This window comes from Scardinius erythrophthalmus, assembly GCF_964197995.2.
Source record: "Scardinius erythrophthalmus genome assembly, chromosome: 9".
In the NCBI taxonomy this organism is placed as follows: Eukaryota; Metazoa; Chordata; class Actinopteri; order Cypriniformes; family Leuciscidae; genus Scardinius; species Scardinius erythrophthalmus.
In genome coordinates this window covers 20342113-20362280 of record NC_138229.1, presented here as the reverse complement: position 1 = coordinate 20362280, position 20168 = coordinate 20342113, and the positions used below count along the sequence as shown (strand labels likewise).

At 39.0% G+C, this 20168-nt stretch overlaps 1 protein-coding gene across 2 annotated transcripts in view; it reads right to left on the bottom strand.

Moving 5' to 3' along the window:
- Nucleotides 1-1922: 1922 nt before the first annotated feature.
- Nucleotides 1923-20168, bottom strand: part of xkr4 (XK related 4) — a 64973-nt gene continuing 46727 nt past the window's right edge. Inside the window, exons 2-3 of one of the 2 annotated variants that reach the window (XM_081375330.1) lie at nucleotides 15075-15274; nucleotides 1923-4834 (exon numbers count right to left, since the gene is read on the bottom strand). In XM_081375330.1, coding sequence (XP_081231456.1) covers nucleotides 3882-4834; nucleotides 15075-15274 — 1153 coding nt within the window. In that variant the 3' untranslated portion in view covers nucleotides 1923-3881. The remainder of the gene's footprint in view (nucleotides 4835-15074; nucleotides 15275-20168) is intronic. The other variant, XM_081375331.1, reaches the window with a different exon arrangement.

Below are 20168 nucleotides of genomic sequence, written 5' to 3'. Positions count from 1 at the left end.
CAAAAAATGCAAGTGCCACTTCATTTCAGCTCTTCGAGTCATTCAGTTTTCGCTAACTGATATTACAATTAAAAACGCTCACAATCGTGTAACAGTACGGCCTGTGACCCGTGACAATTTGGGTCGACGTTTTGTTTGTCTGCATATGCTATTTCATCTCAGTCTGCTTTCTTTTTGTGTCTCCTTGCAGTATAAGCACGGTAAGTACACTAATGCGACGTCATTATACTAGCATGACAGTAACCGGAGCATCATATGCATGACTAAAACTAAACCAAAAGAAACAGGCAGAAAATGTCAAGAATAATGAATCCACAAAAAGGCGAGCGTCGGTTAAGGCAAATAAAACTGAATCAGCTTGCATGAATTCAATGTCTTCCTGCTGTGAATAATTGTAAAATAAGTCCTGTAGATTTGAGCTGAGCTCTACTGATGTACTGGTAATAAACAGAACAGCCTTCAACTCCTCCGCTCATCCACTGGGACTCCATTGCAATAAATTCCTTCATATCAGCCACATCAACAACCAGAGCTGGAGAGTGGTCTGTTTAAAATACCGCTTTGAGGTAGGTTACAGGTATGAATTAAAGTCTTTCCAGAGCGAAGAAATGGTGGGCTATGACATCAGGTTTACTGATAAAACACAAATATAAAAGTGCAAAACAAAAATACATCGTTTCTGTAACATTATGATTAGCTTAAATGTTTTCATGCACTGTACGCCCATGTTAAACTAGGACGTATAAACCCCTTTAAAATGTAAACTGCGTGAATAGCTTCTTGATGTTGGGCCAAATTCACACTCACTGCCAGATTATTATTAAAGAAGGCATGACATTTTCAAAATCAATGTTATTATAGATATTATTGTAAACAATTCATCCATGTATATGTTTCTTTTTTATTACTTTTATTTTGACTAAGTTTTGATCAAAATGTCATAACTGGATCTTCCAGTTGAAACAACAGACTTCTCTCTGGTGACATATGCTGGACTTTTCCACTCATTTAGTCTGCTTAATCCGGTCTGTGCCCGCTTGTGTTCATCTTGTGCAAAATCCAGTCAACAACCAATGTATAGAACCAAGTCCTGTCCTACATTTTTTCTTTTTTACTAATCCGTAACATTCGAAACACAATACGGAAGAAAAATCAGCAGCTACTTCCGTTTCATCAGGACTTTGATAGTATTATCATTGCTACTAATCTAGCATGTGTGGTCAATTCAGCATCTCCAAACATCAGTCCCACGCAGTCTTTTGAGTAAAGACCTTGATTCATTCCGCTTATGCTGAACGCATTGCACTGAGTGTTTTAAATTCATGTAATATTTCAACATTAAAAAAATGATCGAGGCCTCACACCTGTAAAATAGCTGGATAAAGATGAATGTCACCAAAACCCACCAACACAGCCAGTGTTGCAGTTATTAAGCTCCTCTTATTCAAATAAACCAAAACACAGTGTGCAGCATGCCTGGGGTATCACTGAAACAAAAAATATCATGGTATTATGGGAAAACTAAAAAAAGTGGAATGATTTTGAAAAACCATTGATACGCAATATCACAGACCTGTGCGACATAACACTCGTTTTCCTTCTTGTGTAGGTGGTGGAGCAATTTATATGTGAAAATTGCTAAATAGGTGTGCTAACACAAGTTTTTTTGTGCTCTGACTACAGGGGACAGGGCTATTGTGAAAATTTTTGCCAAGAGACAAAGCATCATCATCATCATCATCCATCACACAGAGAAATAAAAGTATAAGACACGTTTTTAAAAAAAGAAAAGAAAAAAGGACGTTAGGAAAGTTGCAAAATAGCTAAAATATACAGGTCTACGTTTTACTGTGGTACTGGTTATAGATTCATACGATCTCATCTAAATAATTTTTTTCTGTTCTATTTTCTTTTTTTTATTTGCAACACAATTAGGATCTTCATCTGCAAGTGTGCAGATCGCTGCGGGCTAAAACAACTACGCTTTCAGTTCAGTTGCCACCGATGGTGGGACGTTACAACACTTCAGGAGTGTTTTTCAAAGCTACAATAAAACCCAAATTACAGTTCAGATTTGACCAACTGAAGCAAAACAAATCTAAATGTCCTATATCAGTCATCTCCACACACTAAAATGGCATTAAGCAAAATAATGTGCGCCTTGAAAATCAAATAATTTGCTAGACACCTTTAAAATCCATCAACAAAAACAAAAGAAAACCAAAAGAAAATGGAGTATATAAAATGTTACACATAAAATAAAATTTTTCCCCCCTACATTTTCAAAATCTCAAACTATCCACAACAGGCACATCTAGCTTCTGTTGAAGTAAAATTTCAAGTTGTCTCTCATCATAAGTGTAACAACAACCGAATAAATCCTTCATTGTGCTGAGACTCCTTCCTGTGACAAGTTTTGTGCTTGTTTTCTTTTTTTCTTTTTCTGCCCTCACCTCCACGCCTCCATAAATGCCTTTGGATATTCGACATAAAGACACAGAGAAGCACTTGCAACTGAACGGAAAGTTTAAAACTCCAACACTTTCATATATAAAGGATGCTTTTGGCAGATTTAAAGATACAGTGCTCTTTTAGGCAGATGTGATGTTGAACGGTAGGGCCCGGAGTGTCATTCTGAGCACATTAGCTAGTCTGTGCTCTGTCACAGACTAGTTATCCCTGACACTTCGATTCGTAGACCGTGAGTTGGCAATTGAAGAGCCCCATGGAGAAAGTCTTGATTGCTTTGCAGAGTTTGGAATAGTACACTTTCCGGATGAATTGAGGTACTGAAAACTGACCCCGTTTATTGTGTATACGTCCACCTTTAACTGGCTTTTCTGTATTGATACAGCACACAAACCAGACACACCAAAACCTGACCCAGCCTTGAAGAACACTGTATCTTTAACCTAGAAGATGAAGTGCACCCTGGTTCTGTCCAATACAGTTTGGCGGACACTGTGAATTTGGTGGTCTGTGCCCTCCACTTTACTGTGAACCAAACGGATCCTTGTCAGCCCACAGCGGTGAGGCGAATGAGGCCAGATCGCCAAAGGGAGCTGCCAGGAAGTGTTCTCTTGGCCTATTGTCGTCTCCCAAAGAAGAAAACGAGCATGTGTTCTACCTGTTTTGTCGTCCCAAGTGGCTTGGACTCTTGTGATGGTCACATACTTTCTTTTCTCAGCCTTTTTTCTTTGTATAGGATTCAAGTAGATGGTTGAAATGCTGCCCTATTATATATACAGTTTGTGGTCAAGCCACAGTTCAGCGTGAAGTCAGTGTGAGCGGAGCGTTTGGCACTGGTACTGTACAGAGCTGCTGATGAAACACTACTTATAGGTTACAGCACCCTAAACAAGGACGTCTCGAGTCTAATCAGCATTTTTTTTATGTGTGTACCATTAATTTGATATTTGGACCACTGTTTCTTCAGTGCGGCCGGTTTTGAGGCCGTTTCTTTGCACTGGATGCTTGGTTTCAAAGGGAAAGGCCTTTGTTTTGCAGTTACAGTAAGAGACAACCTGTGAAGTGTTCTGGATGTCCTCTCGCAGTTTATAGACGTTGGCCCTAGGACGATCAACTCTTGGAATGGAGCGAGGGGTTAGTGGTCTCTATCAGCCAGTGCAATGTGAATTTTAGAAACCCAGATATTCCCTGACAAGACAGAAGTAATAAAAAATAAAATGCAACGAGAGAACGGCTTAAAAAAGATCGATTATTCCATCCGTCCACAAATATGTTGTGCCTATATTGGTTTGTCCATGACAATCAACATCATGGCTAGATGCTATGTACGCTAGAAACGTTATTGCCACAGTCCTGCTGTTTATTCAAGTGGACGGTAATGTGTTCATGTTCGTGTGTTTCCACAGCGCAGGCTACAAGGTGGTCTCGTACTCCAGACGCTCTTGAACCAACGTGTCGTCTTTATACTGGAGGCGCGGCGGGGTCGGAGACGAGTCGATGGCCAGGATGGCTTTACGTATACTCCTGTCCAGCACATGCCTCTCCCAGGCAGGATAGCGGTTCCTGCACAAGTCTATTTTGATGACCGTCTCCTCAAGGCGCGGGGCTCGGGAGGAAGGGGTGGAGGGCGCGGTGGGCCGCACCTGAAAGACAGGCACGCAGCCGTCCCGCTCGCTGTACTTGGCCTCGCGGTCAGCGTCCCTGGCCAGTGTGCCTCCGCGGTTGGAGCGCAGGGAGTTGGTGGCACCCTCAGGGGGCAGCATAAACGTAGCAGTGGGGTCCTCGAGCTGGACCAGGCTGGCCGAGCGGCCGAAGCGCGGCCCGTTGGGATGAAAGAAAGTGTAGTACATGAGCATGAAGACGATGCCGGTGAAGAAGCTGGAGAAGATGACGCACAGGGCAGGCACGGCGAAGGCGTCCGTGCTGGGTGGTGAGCGATACAGGTACCACAGCGCGCTCAGGGCCGTGTTCTCACACAGGATCATGAAGTAGTAGATGAAGAGGCGGAAGCGGGTGCGTCCCTCTTTCACATTAAACCAGCTGAAGATGTAGATGATGCCCACCACCATGTCAAAGACAATCTCCTCCCACTTGGTGATGCAGAATTCGGTCTCGCAGTGTACGATCCAGAAGGTCATGATGCACCAGTGCAGCACAATGAAGATGCCGAAGTAGAGCTGAAACACAGAGGCGAAGAGAGCGAAGGTCACCACGCGAGCGGCAATGGTAAAGAAGTGCCAGCAGAATTGAATGATGACGGCAAGGTAGCTGACGGGCTTCTTGTCATCTCGGGAATCACGCAAGGCCTTCTGGTAGGAGGCCAGAGCCCAGGCTAGTGACACCAGAGAAGCAGCCGCTGTCATCCCTGAAATAAAGGAGAGAAGCATTGGTTATGGCTGAACGTCACAATCTAAGTATCCATGTCAATCCACCCAGGAAATAGGAGCACATTTAGAACTACACAGAATGTATGTGGAGTATGTAAAGTAAATATGACATCGTTCAGTGTTTTCTTACACTGACACATGCCAGGTGTTGATTTTTATTAAAAGTAACAGATAACATTTTTATAATGTCTTTTCACTTCTCAATTTTTCTGTATAGATTTTATTGTTTTACTCTTGTGCCAGGCCCAGATTTTCAGTCTTAAACTATGAAAATCCATTATTAAATTCAGAAATATAACATTTAAAATACAATATTATATACTATAAAAATCTTAAGAATGAGTGAAGTAATCATTTCAATGTCTGTGTAAAAGATATGTTTACAAACCAACACACTTTACACTAATAAAGTTTTATCAAAAGTTAGTGTACTTGTTTACCAAGGAGAGAGAAACACTGATCAGCTTGAGATGAAAAGTGAAACGTGTGCGAATAAAACAAAGAAATATAATTGTAAATATCACTTGAGAGCAGAATATTTCTAATCAATCTGTAATTGTCAAATTATGTAAAAAGTACAAAATATCATTCAGGTGTGTACATTTAGGAGACAAAATGCTAGCTGTAAAACTGGTGTGAAAATTAAGGTAAACTGTGCATGACTTTTTTAAATTAAGTAAATAAAAAGAGGACAGAAATGACAAAACTTTCACATCTATTATATTGGACACTGTTGGATATTGTTAGTAGACAAATTACATAAACTAGATAATTTTAATGTGTTTTCTGGGAGTTCATTACTTAAAGGGATGGTATAATGCCCTTGTGTAAAAGATGTAAAATAAGTCTTTGATGTCCCCAGAGTGTGTATGTGAAGTTTTAGCTCAAAATACCCCACAGATATTTTTATATAGGATGTTAAAATTGACACTTTTTGAGGGTGAGCCAAAACGAATAGTTTTTGTGCCTGTCCCTTTAAATGCAAATGAGCTGCTGCTCCTGGCAAAGGGGATGGAGCTTCAAGAGCTGGTATCCTTTTACCTCACACACACATGCACTGAAAATTTCAAAAACCTTTAGCCTTTTATGTTCAAACTGGAGTCAGACAATGATGGAGAGACTCAAGAAGAAGTGACAACATGTAGAATGCAACAGGATAATTCTGAATGGTTAGTTGATGAATTTATGTAGCTTATGTGTAGCTATCTTCTAGTCATTAGCATATTCTGTCATGATAATCTATAAATCGCGTTCCCGGGGGCAGGGGTTTATGTAAATGTTAGGGTTTGTGATGTCACAAGCCCGGGAGGAATGTTGTGCAGCCGTTTGTTGTAGTCCTTAAAAAGCATTTTTTTTAAAAGCAAATATCTCACATTGCTTTGAACTTTGAGCGTTGTAACTAGGCAGATGTTGTTTATGCTCAAACAGCAACACTATACACACTGACTGAAGTTAAAAAAGTGAAATCATAATCAACCACCCCTTTAAAAAAGTGTCCAGAAGAAACAGTCCTTACAGTGTGCTATTAATCCCCTTGAGGGCTGCAGTGTATTTAATGTTAACCAGCTATAAATGTATCTTGACATGTGAAGCACTTCTTACCCAGATACAATAGGACACTGGTTTCAAACGCAGAATAGGAAGTGCTCACCAAGGCATGCAAATACATTTATCTCATTACTACATATCCACAGTCGGAAGTGGGCTAATGGAGTAGCTTGCGCATGGAAGTGTCCGGCAATGGCTCGCGCTCCAGTGCGTGTCACATGCAGCCCTCCTGTAATGAATCTGTTTGCGATTACAAATCTCGACCCTCTGGTGAGTCACACCACACCAAGGTTTACAAGCTCCGGCCCTGATCAAAGCTGATAAACGGTGACTCAAGAGACATGGTTCATTTTGATGAGACTTGTGTTTTTTTCCTCTTCAGGGAAAACAGCCTCTTTGGAATTCTGCTGAACAGCATTTTTCCAGTTATGACTCACTGGCCCATTGAGTGAGATGTTATCCATCATGTTGTCCAAAATACTCGGTTGTGCTTAATGGAGGAGGCTTTACAAGACATCTGCATCAGATGGAGTACAGTAAAGCAGCCAGCAGTGACTAGAGGTGCGTGATGCCCATCTTTACCGCTGTGACACTCTGTTCTGGAGTCGGCTGCCATAGTTATTATGCGCTTGAGCTGATGGAGTGATCACTTTCTTGTATGAGTGAGTGAGACAGAATACAAAGATTACACACACTGTCCAGTCTCTCCTCACTGAATTAATCATTGCACAGTAAATTGTGTTACATTCAAGTTTAGACTTCATTCAGATTTGTCAAAGCACTTTGCCTTAACAAAATGTATCAAAAATGATAAATAAAAAAAATACACTAACGTTCATAAGTTTGGGGTCAGTAAGATTTCTTTTTTTTTTTAAAAGAAAGGTCCATTTTAATCAGCAAGGATGTACTGAATTGATCAAAGGTGACAGTAAAGACATTTATAATGTATTAGATTTCAAAGAAATGCTGTTCTTTTGAACTTTCTATTCACCAAACAACCCTGGAAAAATGTATCACCGTTTCCACAAAATTATTAAGCAGCAGAAACAGTTTTACATTTTAAATTATATTAATATAGAAAACAGTCGTTTTAAAGTGTTTTAAGGGAAACCAAATATACATTTAGAAAAAGACTTTTATGCAGTTGATCATTGTTGTTGAATGTTTCTCTATGATTCATTCAAATGTTTAGCAGTTAAAATATTGTTGCATATGGCAGCATATGGCTCCCACATATTAATACTGGAACGTTTATTTCTCTTGTCAGAAAAACAAGCAAATAAATCTGACATTCTCACTGCATTAAACTGTTCCTGAGATACCAAGACAGACTTTGAATTTATTAGTTCCCTTATCAAGTCTAAATGAAACCCAAGTGTAAATATTCTCGTCTTTACCTCTCAGGTTGATATTCATACCCAAATCATATCAAGACACAGGCTTCAGAATAATGTCCTTTTTATCATCCTTCAGTATAATGTTGTAGTGCAAGCAGAGGAGAGGTTGAGATAACAGGAAGCTTCAGTGCCAATCAGTCCCTTTCAAACGGCATCAGTAAAAATGCAGAATCTCACGTTGCTAAGATAACACCATTGCGGTCCACGGCCATGAATAATTGAATAAGTCCTCATGTGAAATGATGAATGTGCAAAGATGTGTTAATTTGTGTCCAAATAAAGGAGAGTATTATTTTCATTTTACCAAGGCTGCAGGTTCACTGTTCGTCAAAGACTGCGACAGACAGAGTTGGCATTTATCTGCCATCTGTAGTCAGATGAGCTGTACATTATGGGCACTCTACCGTTGATCATCCACTTTGTATGGTGAATTGGTGTAAAGATATTTTTTGATAGCATAAGATAGCACATTCATAACAGAGAATGTTTATGGGCATCTATTTCACTCATCTAAACAGCGAATGAAAGCACAGAAATGTGTGATGTCGACACTCCCAGAGCGAGTGCCTAGTAGTGGTCACGTCCTCTTCGGAGCGCCTTACAAGTCACCAATTAGCAGACTGTAGTCAAGATCTGGACCCAAGATTTGGATCCATCCAGACTGTGAATAATTTCTCATAATTAAAGATAATTATAATCATTATATTATTCCTATGAATGGAACAGATTAGCCGTGTTTACACAGCTGAATCTGACACAACATACAAGACAAGATAAACTATTCAGTTACCATTTCATTTACAGTGATCAACATTACAATATTCTTTGGACTACAGGCCTAAAGATTCTATTTCTTACTATAACTCAGCTGTAAACATCCAGATTGGCTCAGGCACATGCTCTATCCCTAATAATAATATGAAGAAGAAGAAATGTTTCCTGAGCACAAAATCAGCATATTAGAATGATTTCTGAAGGATCATGTGACACGGAAGACTGGAGTAATAATGCTGAAAATTCAGCTTTGCCATCACAGAAATAAATTACATTTTAATATCTATCTATCTATCTATCTATCTATCTATCTATCTATCTATCTATCTATCTATCTATCTATCTATCTATCTATCTATCTATCTATCTATCTATCTATCTATCTATCTATCTATCTATCTATCTATCTATCTATCTATCTATCTTCTAGTGTTTCTTTATACATCTATCATCTAGTGTTTGTTTATACTGTGTGAGTTTTTCAATAGCTTATTTACATGTTTAACCCACTTAGATTAAATCTGGCCCATTAGTAGCTAGAGAGAGCTGAGGGGGTGTAATGACTACTTTGCAAAGTGGGGTAATTAACTGACAGAAGCCAGGCTATAATTCTTATTCCGTGGGCTATCTGGCCTGCAGCTTGCCTCCGTTGCTCTCTAACGACAGCGAGGGCGCGTGTATTCTTCCTTCCCTCCTTCCCTCCCTCCCTTGTATCCTGCGCACGTGCAGCGCATCCTGAGGAGACGGTCGCCACGGAACCTGCCACGGTCCAGCGTGCAAGGCTGTGAGAGCGGCAGAGGTGACGTAATGCTCCTTGCTGCTCCTGCTCATGAGGGCTGCAGTAATTTGGAGAGGGGAGGAGGGCATAGACAGTGTGTGTTGTGTGTTTGTAGGGTGCGTGGTAGCACCAGGGTTATGCAAACCACAGCATCACTGCAGTATCTTCTATATCTACTTCTACAAAAATGAAAATTCTGTCAACATTTTTCAGCATTTGCTCACCCTCATGTCGCTCCAAACTCTCCATGTTGTTATTTTATCTGTGTACACGGGAAAAGGAGAATTTTTTAAAGGAATCTTCCTCACACAAAGCTATTGGATGTCTTTAAATAAAAAAAAAAAAACTGAAATGTAACGCACGTTGCTTTTATAGTACTGTATCCATTCACAAAAAAGAAATATTTTATATATTTAAGGTGGGAAATTTACAAAATATCTTCATGGAACATGATCTTTACTTAATATCCTAATGATGTTTGGCATAAAAGAAAAATCTATAATTTTGACCCATACAATGTTTTGTTGGCTATTGCCACAAATATACCCGTGCAACATAAGACTGGTTTTGTGATCCAGGGTCACACATGGAAGGTAGATTTGATAAAAATGTTACAATTTCACCTGACTTCCCTAAAATAGACATGTAATCAAAACAAATGGTTGGGCCACAACTTGCCTGTAAAATGTGTTTTTGCTCCGAACTGTGATGGTAAAGCCTACTAGAGGAAACTGTATGGTACAGTAATATGAATTCATCTACAGTGAAAAACATTTATTAGAAAGAGAATCACTGGCAAAGATCATTAAATATGAGACCTGGGTACTTTTGAGATTAACAGAGATTAACAATGTGTATAAATAAAACATAAAAAGCTCAGTTATAGACAGCTACACATTAATCAACGCATCATTGTTTTACGGCAGGGGTCTTTAAAGTTTTTCAGGCAAATATGATGGTGATGGAGTTGTTACATATCGTATAAACTTGCATTTTGAGCCTGGTCTACAATAACATGCATACAGAACCATACCAATGTATTTACATTGGTATTTCTACACTTTGGTGCCATTAAAATAATCATTAATGATGTCATACATTTTTTTTTTATACATAAAATTATGCAGGCAGGTAAAGGACCCCTTGTTGAAAACCCCTGTTTAAAATGTACAGTTGATTCTCATGTTGTTTCAATGATAACTTAAGTAGGCTAACTAAAAAAAAAATCAATGCATAATCAGTACAGAAAATAAATGTAATGGTGTGACAGGGGACACATTTGTGTTTATGACATTCAGAAAAAAAGAAGAAAAAAAAAGAAGAATAATTAAAAAGAAAGAGTTGCTTCCTGTAGCTTTGAGCAAACCAGTCCACTGGGTAAATGTTATGAGCAAGACTTTTTCTTATGCTGAACTGTTGCAGGAAATGGTTAGGCTGAGTGGCCCATTTATGTGAGCAGGTAGAGATTTTATTTCTGGCAGGGGTTCAAAGACAAGCCACGTAAAGGAAAATAGTGAGAAAAGATACAGCCTTACTGACTGACAGCGTGTTTTACTGCGACAGATACTGGTAAGGTTATGGAGGATGCATTTGTAGAGCGAACAAGGGACAGCCTGAGTAAGAGAAACACAAATCAAATGCGCCCTACATTTCACCACTGTGCCTCTGTCGACTGCCATCAAATGGTAGCCAAGCTGTTTAGTCTATTTAGAAGACATTGAGCTTTTGAATTATGACTGCTCTGTTGGGTTAAATTTTTACACTGTTCAATGTTGTTTTTGACTTGTAAGCGCAATAGCGACAAATCTCAAAAGGAAAGTCTCAGATGAAAGAGTTCAGAGCATCAGAAGGCTCTCCGCTCTGCTCTACCAAACACCACGAGCAAAACTGCCTCTAGACCCGCTCCCACTGTCACACGGAGCAGACGCTCAGATCCTCACGCTCAAAACAAAAGGATATTCACAGCTCTGTTGCATTAGGAGCTCAGGACCTCAGCTTTCATAAATCATTTTTTCAGCCTTGATGGGGGAAAAATATGGCAGTCCCTGGGCACTTTTGTTTAAGGAAGATTATGAAGAACATAAGACAGCACATAAAGGCACTGAAGATTTAACTGCTAGGCAGGGTTCTGCAATCCACAAAGCTCAGAAGCACAAATCAACAGAATAGCCATTTACAAACAACTCCGGTAACATGACCATTTTTATAAGTGTTGGTTATTGTGGGCTGACTGAAAGGTCACCACAATGTCAATCTGAAGTAATCTGAATGTCAATCTAGCAATGAGAAACATGATAACAGATAATCTTCACTTCTAAAAGTCAGGCTCTGCAAAACCACGTTTTCTTATCCAAGAACCTCATTTTGTTTGTTTTAAAATGCCATTTAATTAATCAATGATACCACAATAATAAACGGGTATGAAAACCTACAAATAATTCAAATAATGCCACAGTAGTCCCTGTAAGTGATTGTACACTAAACACTGAAGAAATCACTCAAGAGGTGTGCTGCAAAAGGCCAAAGATGGCAAGTTCAGCATCCGGTGGAAGTTTGTTAGCCTTGGAATACCAGTCAAATATGCTAAACCAAAATCCTGACAGTAAAAGGGCAAAACCAGAAAGCACGGGAAGCCGTATCCTCCACCACCTTACACCTGTCACACATTGGTGAAACAGAGGGGAAAATTTTATGCAACCTGGCTTTAGTGTAATGTAAGCGGTTAACAACTTTGAATTGGATCAGGTGCTGTTGACTGAGCAGGCCTGCATCGTGACCAAACACTTGTCCTATCGTAATCGTAACTCGTACTATCGTAACCTCAGTTCCCTGAGAGTAGGGAACGAGTATTGTGTAGCCGGCCGCACTATAGTAACCTGGCAAGTTTTCGCTTCAGTCGTTAAACCTGCTAAAATAGCGTTTTTCGGGGACTAATATGATATCATAGACAGTAAAAGAATAATATAGGCTAAGGCCGCGCCCCTTTGGCGGGCTCTGATGTGTAATGGCGTGATGCTAGCTCATTGGCGCACACGTCAGAGGCGCCCGCGCCATTGGATGTGCAGTTGCCGCAGCACAGCCAATAGGGACTTTAAGCAACAGCTGCGAATGGAACGGCTACGGCGACCGGAAGTATGCTGCCACACCGCCGTAGCCAAGAACGTAAAAATCACTAAGCAACCGTAAACAGGACAGCGCAACGCGGCATTAATTCATTTATTGAGATACAAAAAAATTTGCTTAAGTTTAAAACATTTTAACACATATTATATAAAAGACTAATGGTACAATCATAAACTGATGCAATTACAATGTCATATGCCATAAAACATAACATTTATTTACCTAATCTCTCACGTTGTAGCGACTCCGGCAAATCAGCTGTTCTCCCGTAGTAGACCGTTACAGTAGAACGTCGCAAAGTAGAAGTTAAATTCGCACATGCGCAATACAACGCCAGAATGCCGTTGCCGTTCCACCAGAGGCTGTTGCTTAAAGTCCCTAATGAGTGGGCCAGACACTGCAGCTGCAGCTGCAAAATGCGTTTTACATTATAGGCTTCAGTAAATCCAGGAAAAGGAGTTTCCCCTTTTCCCGCAACATCTGTATCCTCGTAAAAATGCATTGAAACTTTAATTAAACTAGAGATATTTCAATTGGGTGATTATAATTTAATGTTTTGTGAGGTCTTTTTCATTTTTGTGATTATTTTGCGTTAAAATTAGGAATTATGCAGGATCGCAAAAAAAAATGCGACATGTTGTTGATTTTGCGTTGTATTCAGCGATCGCAGAATCGCGAAAAACTGGAGGGACTGACATATAAACATTCATCAACTCACACGTCAGTTGTGGTAAACGGAGCCAATGAGAACCAATGAGATTCATTCTCATGTTTTATGTTTGAGCTTCCGCACAAACAAAAGAGGTTTGTTCTCGACCGTCATGCAAGTTCAGTTGAGCTTCTGTTTATGTTCGCTGATCAATGTTTAAATGTGAATAAAAGCCTAAATTAAATCTGTTCATCAGGTAAAGCGATCAAGTCTCTTCAGGAAATTTGGACTAAACCACTAAATTCATATGGTTTAGTTTTACGATCTCTTTATGAACTTTTTGAAGCGTTTAAGTGGTAGTTGTGTAGCTGTCAATGGAGAGTACAGAAATTTTGGGTGAACTATCCCTTTAACTGACTAAAGGATGCAAACCGCCCCTCAACATAAAGATTTTGAATGGAACCTAAACCCTTTTCCCTCCAGACGTGGTAAGTTCTATCAGACCACAGGGGTCAAAAAGAATGATTGTAACAGATTGCCGTATGGACAGAGGTCTCCGGCAGGGACAAAACTTACAATACAATATTACATTGTCAGCATATAGACTAATAAGAGCTTCCCTGCCCCCCACTTCAAGACATCTTATACGGGATAAATACGGTATGGTCAAGGTAAATGATATAGGGTAAATGTTGGCCGAGTAGCCAACGCTTTAGTAATTACTTTTCTATCAAAAATTCTAAGCGTGATTGGCCTTAAACCGGTTCAGTTTTTAGGCAATTAGTCTTGTCAGGACGTCACTTTCCTGCATCTCCAGAGTGTGCAGTCACATGGCAGTTACAGATCAGTGGTTGTTAAAAAAAAAACTTAAGTTCAAAAAAATCTTATTGATATTTCATTCAAAAGGTTTCTTACCTTAAGGATTTTTTTTAAACCAGACCCTGGTGATAATGGGGGAAAAAACTATCTGGAACTCACATGCCCATGAGCAAGATGGTCGATTTCAAATCACATTCTTCCAGAGGGTCAAATGTCAGTGGAGTAACTGTTATTGAAATGAATGGGAAATTTAGTAGATGGCTTTTTCCAGGTATTATAGACCTGCTTGCATCAGACAGTCAGTAAATTGACTGTGGCTGACACTACAGGATTTATAACATCAATGAACAAAAGGTGCTTTGTTGAATGCTAAACAACATTATACATATTCTCTCAGAATTCCATTAATTCATTTTCACAATACCCAAAATGGTGCTTTCCCCCAAAAGGGGACCAACAAAAAAAGTATTGCTTTGAAAGCTTGCTTTCTCCCTAATAAAAACCCACTTTGGCAATGCTCTTGAAAAAGCACTCCACTTCTCTCCTCTGCAGCAGTCTTTAAGGTTCAGTGGTAGTTGAGTTTTTCTCACTCTCTGTCCCTATCCATCACTGTTATACAGACAGGATGAGATGTGTAGAGTGAAGGATGACAGTAAACCTGATGTTCTCTCTACACAGTACTGTCCTACCCTCATCCTTACAAAGACATATATCAGAATAATAAAATAATAACATACTGGGATCCCTGTTGAAAAAGACAGCTTAAACCAGGTAAAGGTGGTTAAATGGTCTCCCAGCCAAGCCAAAAAGGATGGGTTTTTAAAAGGCACGGTAAGTTTGAGTCCAAAATGTCCTCACTATTCAATAATGTCCTCAATAATGTAATGAAACCTGTTGAACACACAGCCGGAACTCACTAGTTAAATGAGTTTATAAATCGTCAAATTATGTTTATATTTAAATCTAGTGTTTTGCTCAGGTTTCTGTGAGGGTTATGTTTAGAGGTTGGGGTCGGGTCTGATAGAAAAACAATGGAAGTCTATAAGAAGTCCTCACTAATATGTAGTAAAACAAACAAAAGTGTGTGTGTGTGTGTGTGTGTGTGTGTGTGTGTGTATGTGTTGTGCTACCTTGCACAGCCTGGAGCTTGTGAGTCTGTATGATGATACAGAGCTGGAGCACTAGCTGAGGGGCGCTCTCCAAGAACGTGGCCAGTAGGTGGAGCATGCTGACGTCTGCATACTCGTACACCATCCTCCAGTAAAACCTCCAACGGTCATTCTCTCCGCTCTGCCTGCTCCTGATGCCCAGGTAGATGGCGTGGAAGTACCTGTGCAAGAAAGAAAGAGAAAGAAAACCCATATAAAATCTCTCTTTCTCTCTGAACTCTCACTGAACTCTCAATGAGAGAGCAGAATCTGCTTCCGCTGCAGACACTCGGCTAGAATATCTCAATGTTTTGTCTGCTTTTCTTTCCGTGACCTTACAACCAGACAGACTGTTCCCAGCTATGTTGGTCCCTGCTTTGTTTTGTAAACAAGATATGCAGTGGATGGACCCATTTTGAACTGCTGATGAAATACATTAATGTCAAAGCTAAGGACTCAACACAACATCTCTATGATTTAACCAAAAAATTTTCATTGAACACTTTCATTGTAAAGTTATGTCATTGTTAGACCTTTCAAAAAAGAAGTTTATTCATTTGTGCTATTAGTGTATACTTCTTCACTAAAAATAAGAAAGTATACTTTCAGTCTACTTTTTATGTACTCAGAAATACATATAAGTATACTTGACTTATACTGACAGAAAAGTCAAAGCATATTTGGCAAAAACAAATTTGTTCCTAATTCTGAGTAAGTTAATTTTTGATTTTCCGGCTATCCACGTTTTCAGAAGAAGCAGAAACAAGTGATAGAAGATTGCTCACGCAAATGTAAAAATAATACGACCATCAAACATTAAACAGCATATAAATTAAAACTGCCAAACTAATGAAATGTCAAACCCATGAAGAGGTAATGACTGTGAAGATTTGGGGGTGTTTATGGACGTGATCTACTCCATATGTTTAGATCATCGCTCTGAATCTGATCTGGATCTAGTTTTTGACAAAATTACCATTTTCTTTTTTTGTTCAAAATGTTGCTTTTTAAATGAAATTTACCTACTTAAAAGTATACTTTTATACATTAAAATGTGGGCCAATTTAGTGGGCCAAGTAGTATTGAAATAGTACACTTACAAGTATACTACCAGTACATTGATATTAGTATACTATACTTAAAATATACTTGACCTTTAAGTATACTTAATAAAATTAATTTAAAGTATACTTCTTTTTTGTAAGGGCAGCTCTTCATTTGCTAGCTTGCATTAAAGTAAAAACATTCCTGTGCAAAAACTGAGGTATTTCAAATTAATTATCATATCTATATTTACCTTTCTAATCTTCCTGCAAATGTAAATTAAAAATTTGAATATGCACCTTTGCGATAAGGCAAGTAATACAGATGAGGTTTACAGTTCTACTTTATATCCTCAAATAGTATACACTGTAGATATTCACCATTTAACAAAGAAACAAAACACTATTACATAATATCCTAAATGCTACAGCTATATTTGTTGCATGAGTTCACGTGTACCTATAGAATAAACTAAAGATAATACAGTAGGTAAAACAGGTTTTGTTTGCTGCACTGGAATAATTTCTCATACTTAGTAAAAATCTTTGTTTTAAACACCAATAAGTATCTGAAGTCATTACATTTTGAAATCGAATTTACACTGAACAAAATTATAAACGCAACACTTTTGTTTTTGCCCCCATTTTTCATGAGCGGATTTTTCCGAAAACTGGTGTGACCACCATTTGCCTCACGCAGTGCAACACATCTCCTTCTCATAGAGTCGAACAGGTTGTTGATTGTGGCCTGTGGAATGTTGGTCCACTCCTCTTCAATGGCTGTGCGAAGTTGCTGGATATTGGCAGGACCTGGAACACGCTGTCGTATACGCCGATCCAGAGCATCCCAAACATGCTTTCATGTTTTCAGCTTCCAGGAATTGTGTACAGATCCTTGCAACATGGGGCCGTGCATTATCATGCTGCAACATGAGGTGATGGTCGTGGGGGGTTGAGAGTTGAGAATGAAAAGAGGAGTCTTTTTTTATTTTTTATTTATTAGAACAAAACTGTGTGGTCCAATAAATGCAGTGCCACATTTAATACCATCTAGGGCACTGGGCATTGCAAAGATTTTTGAAATCGTGCCTAATATTTTCTAAACAAGTATTTATTTCCGGTTGAATTTTCTGATTTCCCATGGGCCCACCCTCACTGGTTCTTGGTCCCCACCCTCACTGGTTCTTGGTCCCCAGCCTTTTATTGTGGCCAGCTGCAATAATCATGCTGTCTAATCAGCATCTTGATTTGCCACACCTGTGAGGTGGATGGATTATCTCGTCAAAGAAGAAGTGCTCACTAACACAGATTTAGACAGATTTGTGAACAATATTTGAAAGAAAAAAGCCTTTTGTGTACATAGAAAAAGTCTTAGATCTTTGAGTTCAGCTCATGAAAAATGGGGGCAAAAACAAAAGTGTTGTGTTTGTAATTTTGTTCAGTGTATTTCTCATGGTACCAACTCAACAATAATCTCAACAAATTCACTTTCAAAAAGTCTGGCTAGAAAAAAGGTGGAAAATCTGTAGGAATTGCTATGGCAACACTGGCCTCTTTGCAACAAATCACCAGAAAGTTCCAGGGAAAGCAAAGCCTAAACATGACAGTCTGTCGCAAGCAAACACACTCATAACAGTACAAGCGACACAAAGGTCTTTTAAAAACGCTGTCACCTGCTAATAATAATGGATTGTTGGTGAATGGTGAGTTATTGTGGCCTGTGGGTTAGTGTGGTGCCTAGTGACCAAGTGACCTATCCCTGCACTTTCCCCAGCAATCCCTACCTTGTAGTTTACCCTCTGACCCTGATAGGCATCCAGCCAAGAACAGACACACACTTCCATTCACCCACACCTATTCTCCCCCCAGAGATTCATTGACAGGATGTTAAGAAAACTACATCATCTTGGCTGTTTCTTTACCAAGAGAGTTTCCCCAAATCGCCAAAACCATATAGTCTTGTTTGCAATGTTTTGTCATTGATTTCTTTGAGAGTGGCTGCCACCCACTCTGTCTGCCAGATTCTCTCTGCTACAGTTTTCACTTTGATCGTTTGTATGCAAAGCATGATTTTATAGTACACTACTTGCCAACTTCAATCAATTTAGAGGCAATGAGTTTACAAGTAAAAGAAAAAGGATACATTGACTTAGTGACATTAAAAAATGTTCACTAAGGTAAACGTGAAGCACTTCCCTCGTATCAGAATAATACAGCAATACTGCCTTTAGCTTTTAGTGCTTGAAAATAAATGTGTAGAAGGAACTGTATCAACATCTGAATTCATTACTCTGAATTCATAACAGGTCCAAGGAGGTATTTGGAATGTTTTTTGATTTTGCTTTAATAATTTTATACCATAATTTATGAATTTAAAAATATTAGAGCTGTCAAATGATTACAATAATTTATAATAAATAGCAATTGTAAAAAAAAAAAAAAAATCAAGAATAAAAATATTTTCAATTAATTTTATTTCAATCATGACAACTATTTTGAGAGAGATACAGGATCACTCTTCTCAATAACGCGCCAGTGGGTGGGGCCAAAGATGCAATGATGCAGAAGTAGTCGTTAATTTGATTCTGCAGATGCAGACTTTTGTAGTCATTTTCAGAGCTTGGTTTCAATACGAGCTTTAGAAATTGGACTAACAAATTTTCTCAATCCGCAATATGCATGGAACATCCTTACGAACTTCCACAATAATATAAGCCAACTGGAAAACTTCCGGGGAAAAGTCACTTGTTGGTGTGGCGGTATCTTCAATTTTCCGATGTAGCTTTAACAGTATCAATAGTGTAATACTTAGTTTATAATCAGAATATGGTCAGTTAAATATTCAGGCCTAGCATCAATTTCGTTGTTTAAATGTAAAACGTTTAAATTTCAGCATTGTGAGAACAGTACTGTTGCGTCCCTCAGTGTTCCTCAGCAAAATTCAATATGATCAGTTTAAACACTTTCCCCACTGATGGCCAACAACAAAAGAAATGGATCTTAAATAAATGGATCAATCCCTTTCTACACAAGATATGTTGCTCTTTCGTTTTAAAAGCTGTGATACTCCACTCATACGTCTATATTGTTATTTGATGTTGGTTCCCTTATAAAATGTGATTGCCTATCTGTTCTTTCTTTATTGCTTTCTTTTGCCCAACTTGACAGGCAGCTTACAGCTTTAATGAACATCAGACGCAGAAGTAAATTTCAACCTTTTTAATAGGGCTGCACGATTTGGGGAAAATGTCATATTGCGATAATAGAGGTCAATATTGCGATTGCGATATGCAATATAATAAACAAATGGTTTCATGAGTCAACTTGCTTGGTTCTCAAGGAAAATAAATGCACACACAGATTAGTGATAATCTGCCTAAAGAAAAAAGTTCTTTAGTCAAGAGCAGTGAGTGTTTTTCTCTGTTCCCTTTGTTCTTTGATTAACTTTAGCGACAGATATAATAAGTGGCTACTGTGTACTGTCCCTTTAAGACCAGCCGCTGCTGTCAAAGATGCGGATCTCACACGCGCCTCATTCTCTCACGAGTCACAACTCTTCACGTTCATCATAAGACTACTCTTATGTTATGGAGATACTCGACAAAAAACATTTTGGCATAATTGCGTGTGTTATTGTTCGTTCAAGCTCGAAAGAGAACTGTATTCTGGCATGCTGTTTTGTGCGCACGCACAATATTAGCGCGAGTCTTTCTGTGTGTCACAGTCAGGACAATCACAGGCAGCGCGTTCATTTTGGAATACATGTGTGTTGTTCGTTCTACCGCGAAAGAGAACTTGATACTGGCACGCTGTCTATACGATACTGGCGCGCGTCTATCTGTGGGTCGTGTTTATGTGTTTGTGTGTGTCAGGAGGACATTCACTGACAGCGCGTTCTTTTTTGTCTTATCACGCATGAATGGTTTAAAAGCATTTGCATGAATAAGCGGGATCATGTAACACTAGCCAAAGGATGCCAAAAATTAACAGATGCTGCGTTAATTGCATTAACAGCGCTAATTTGTTTATTTAA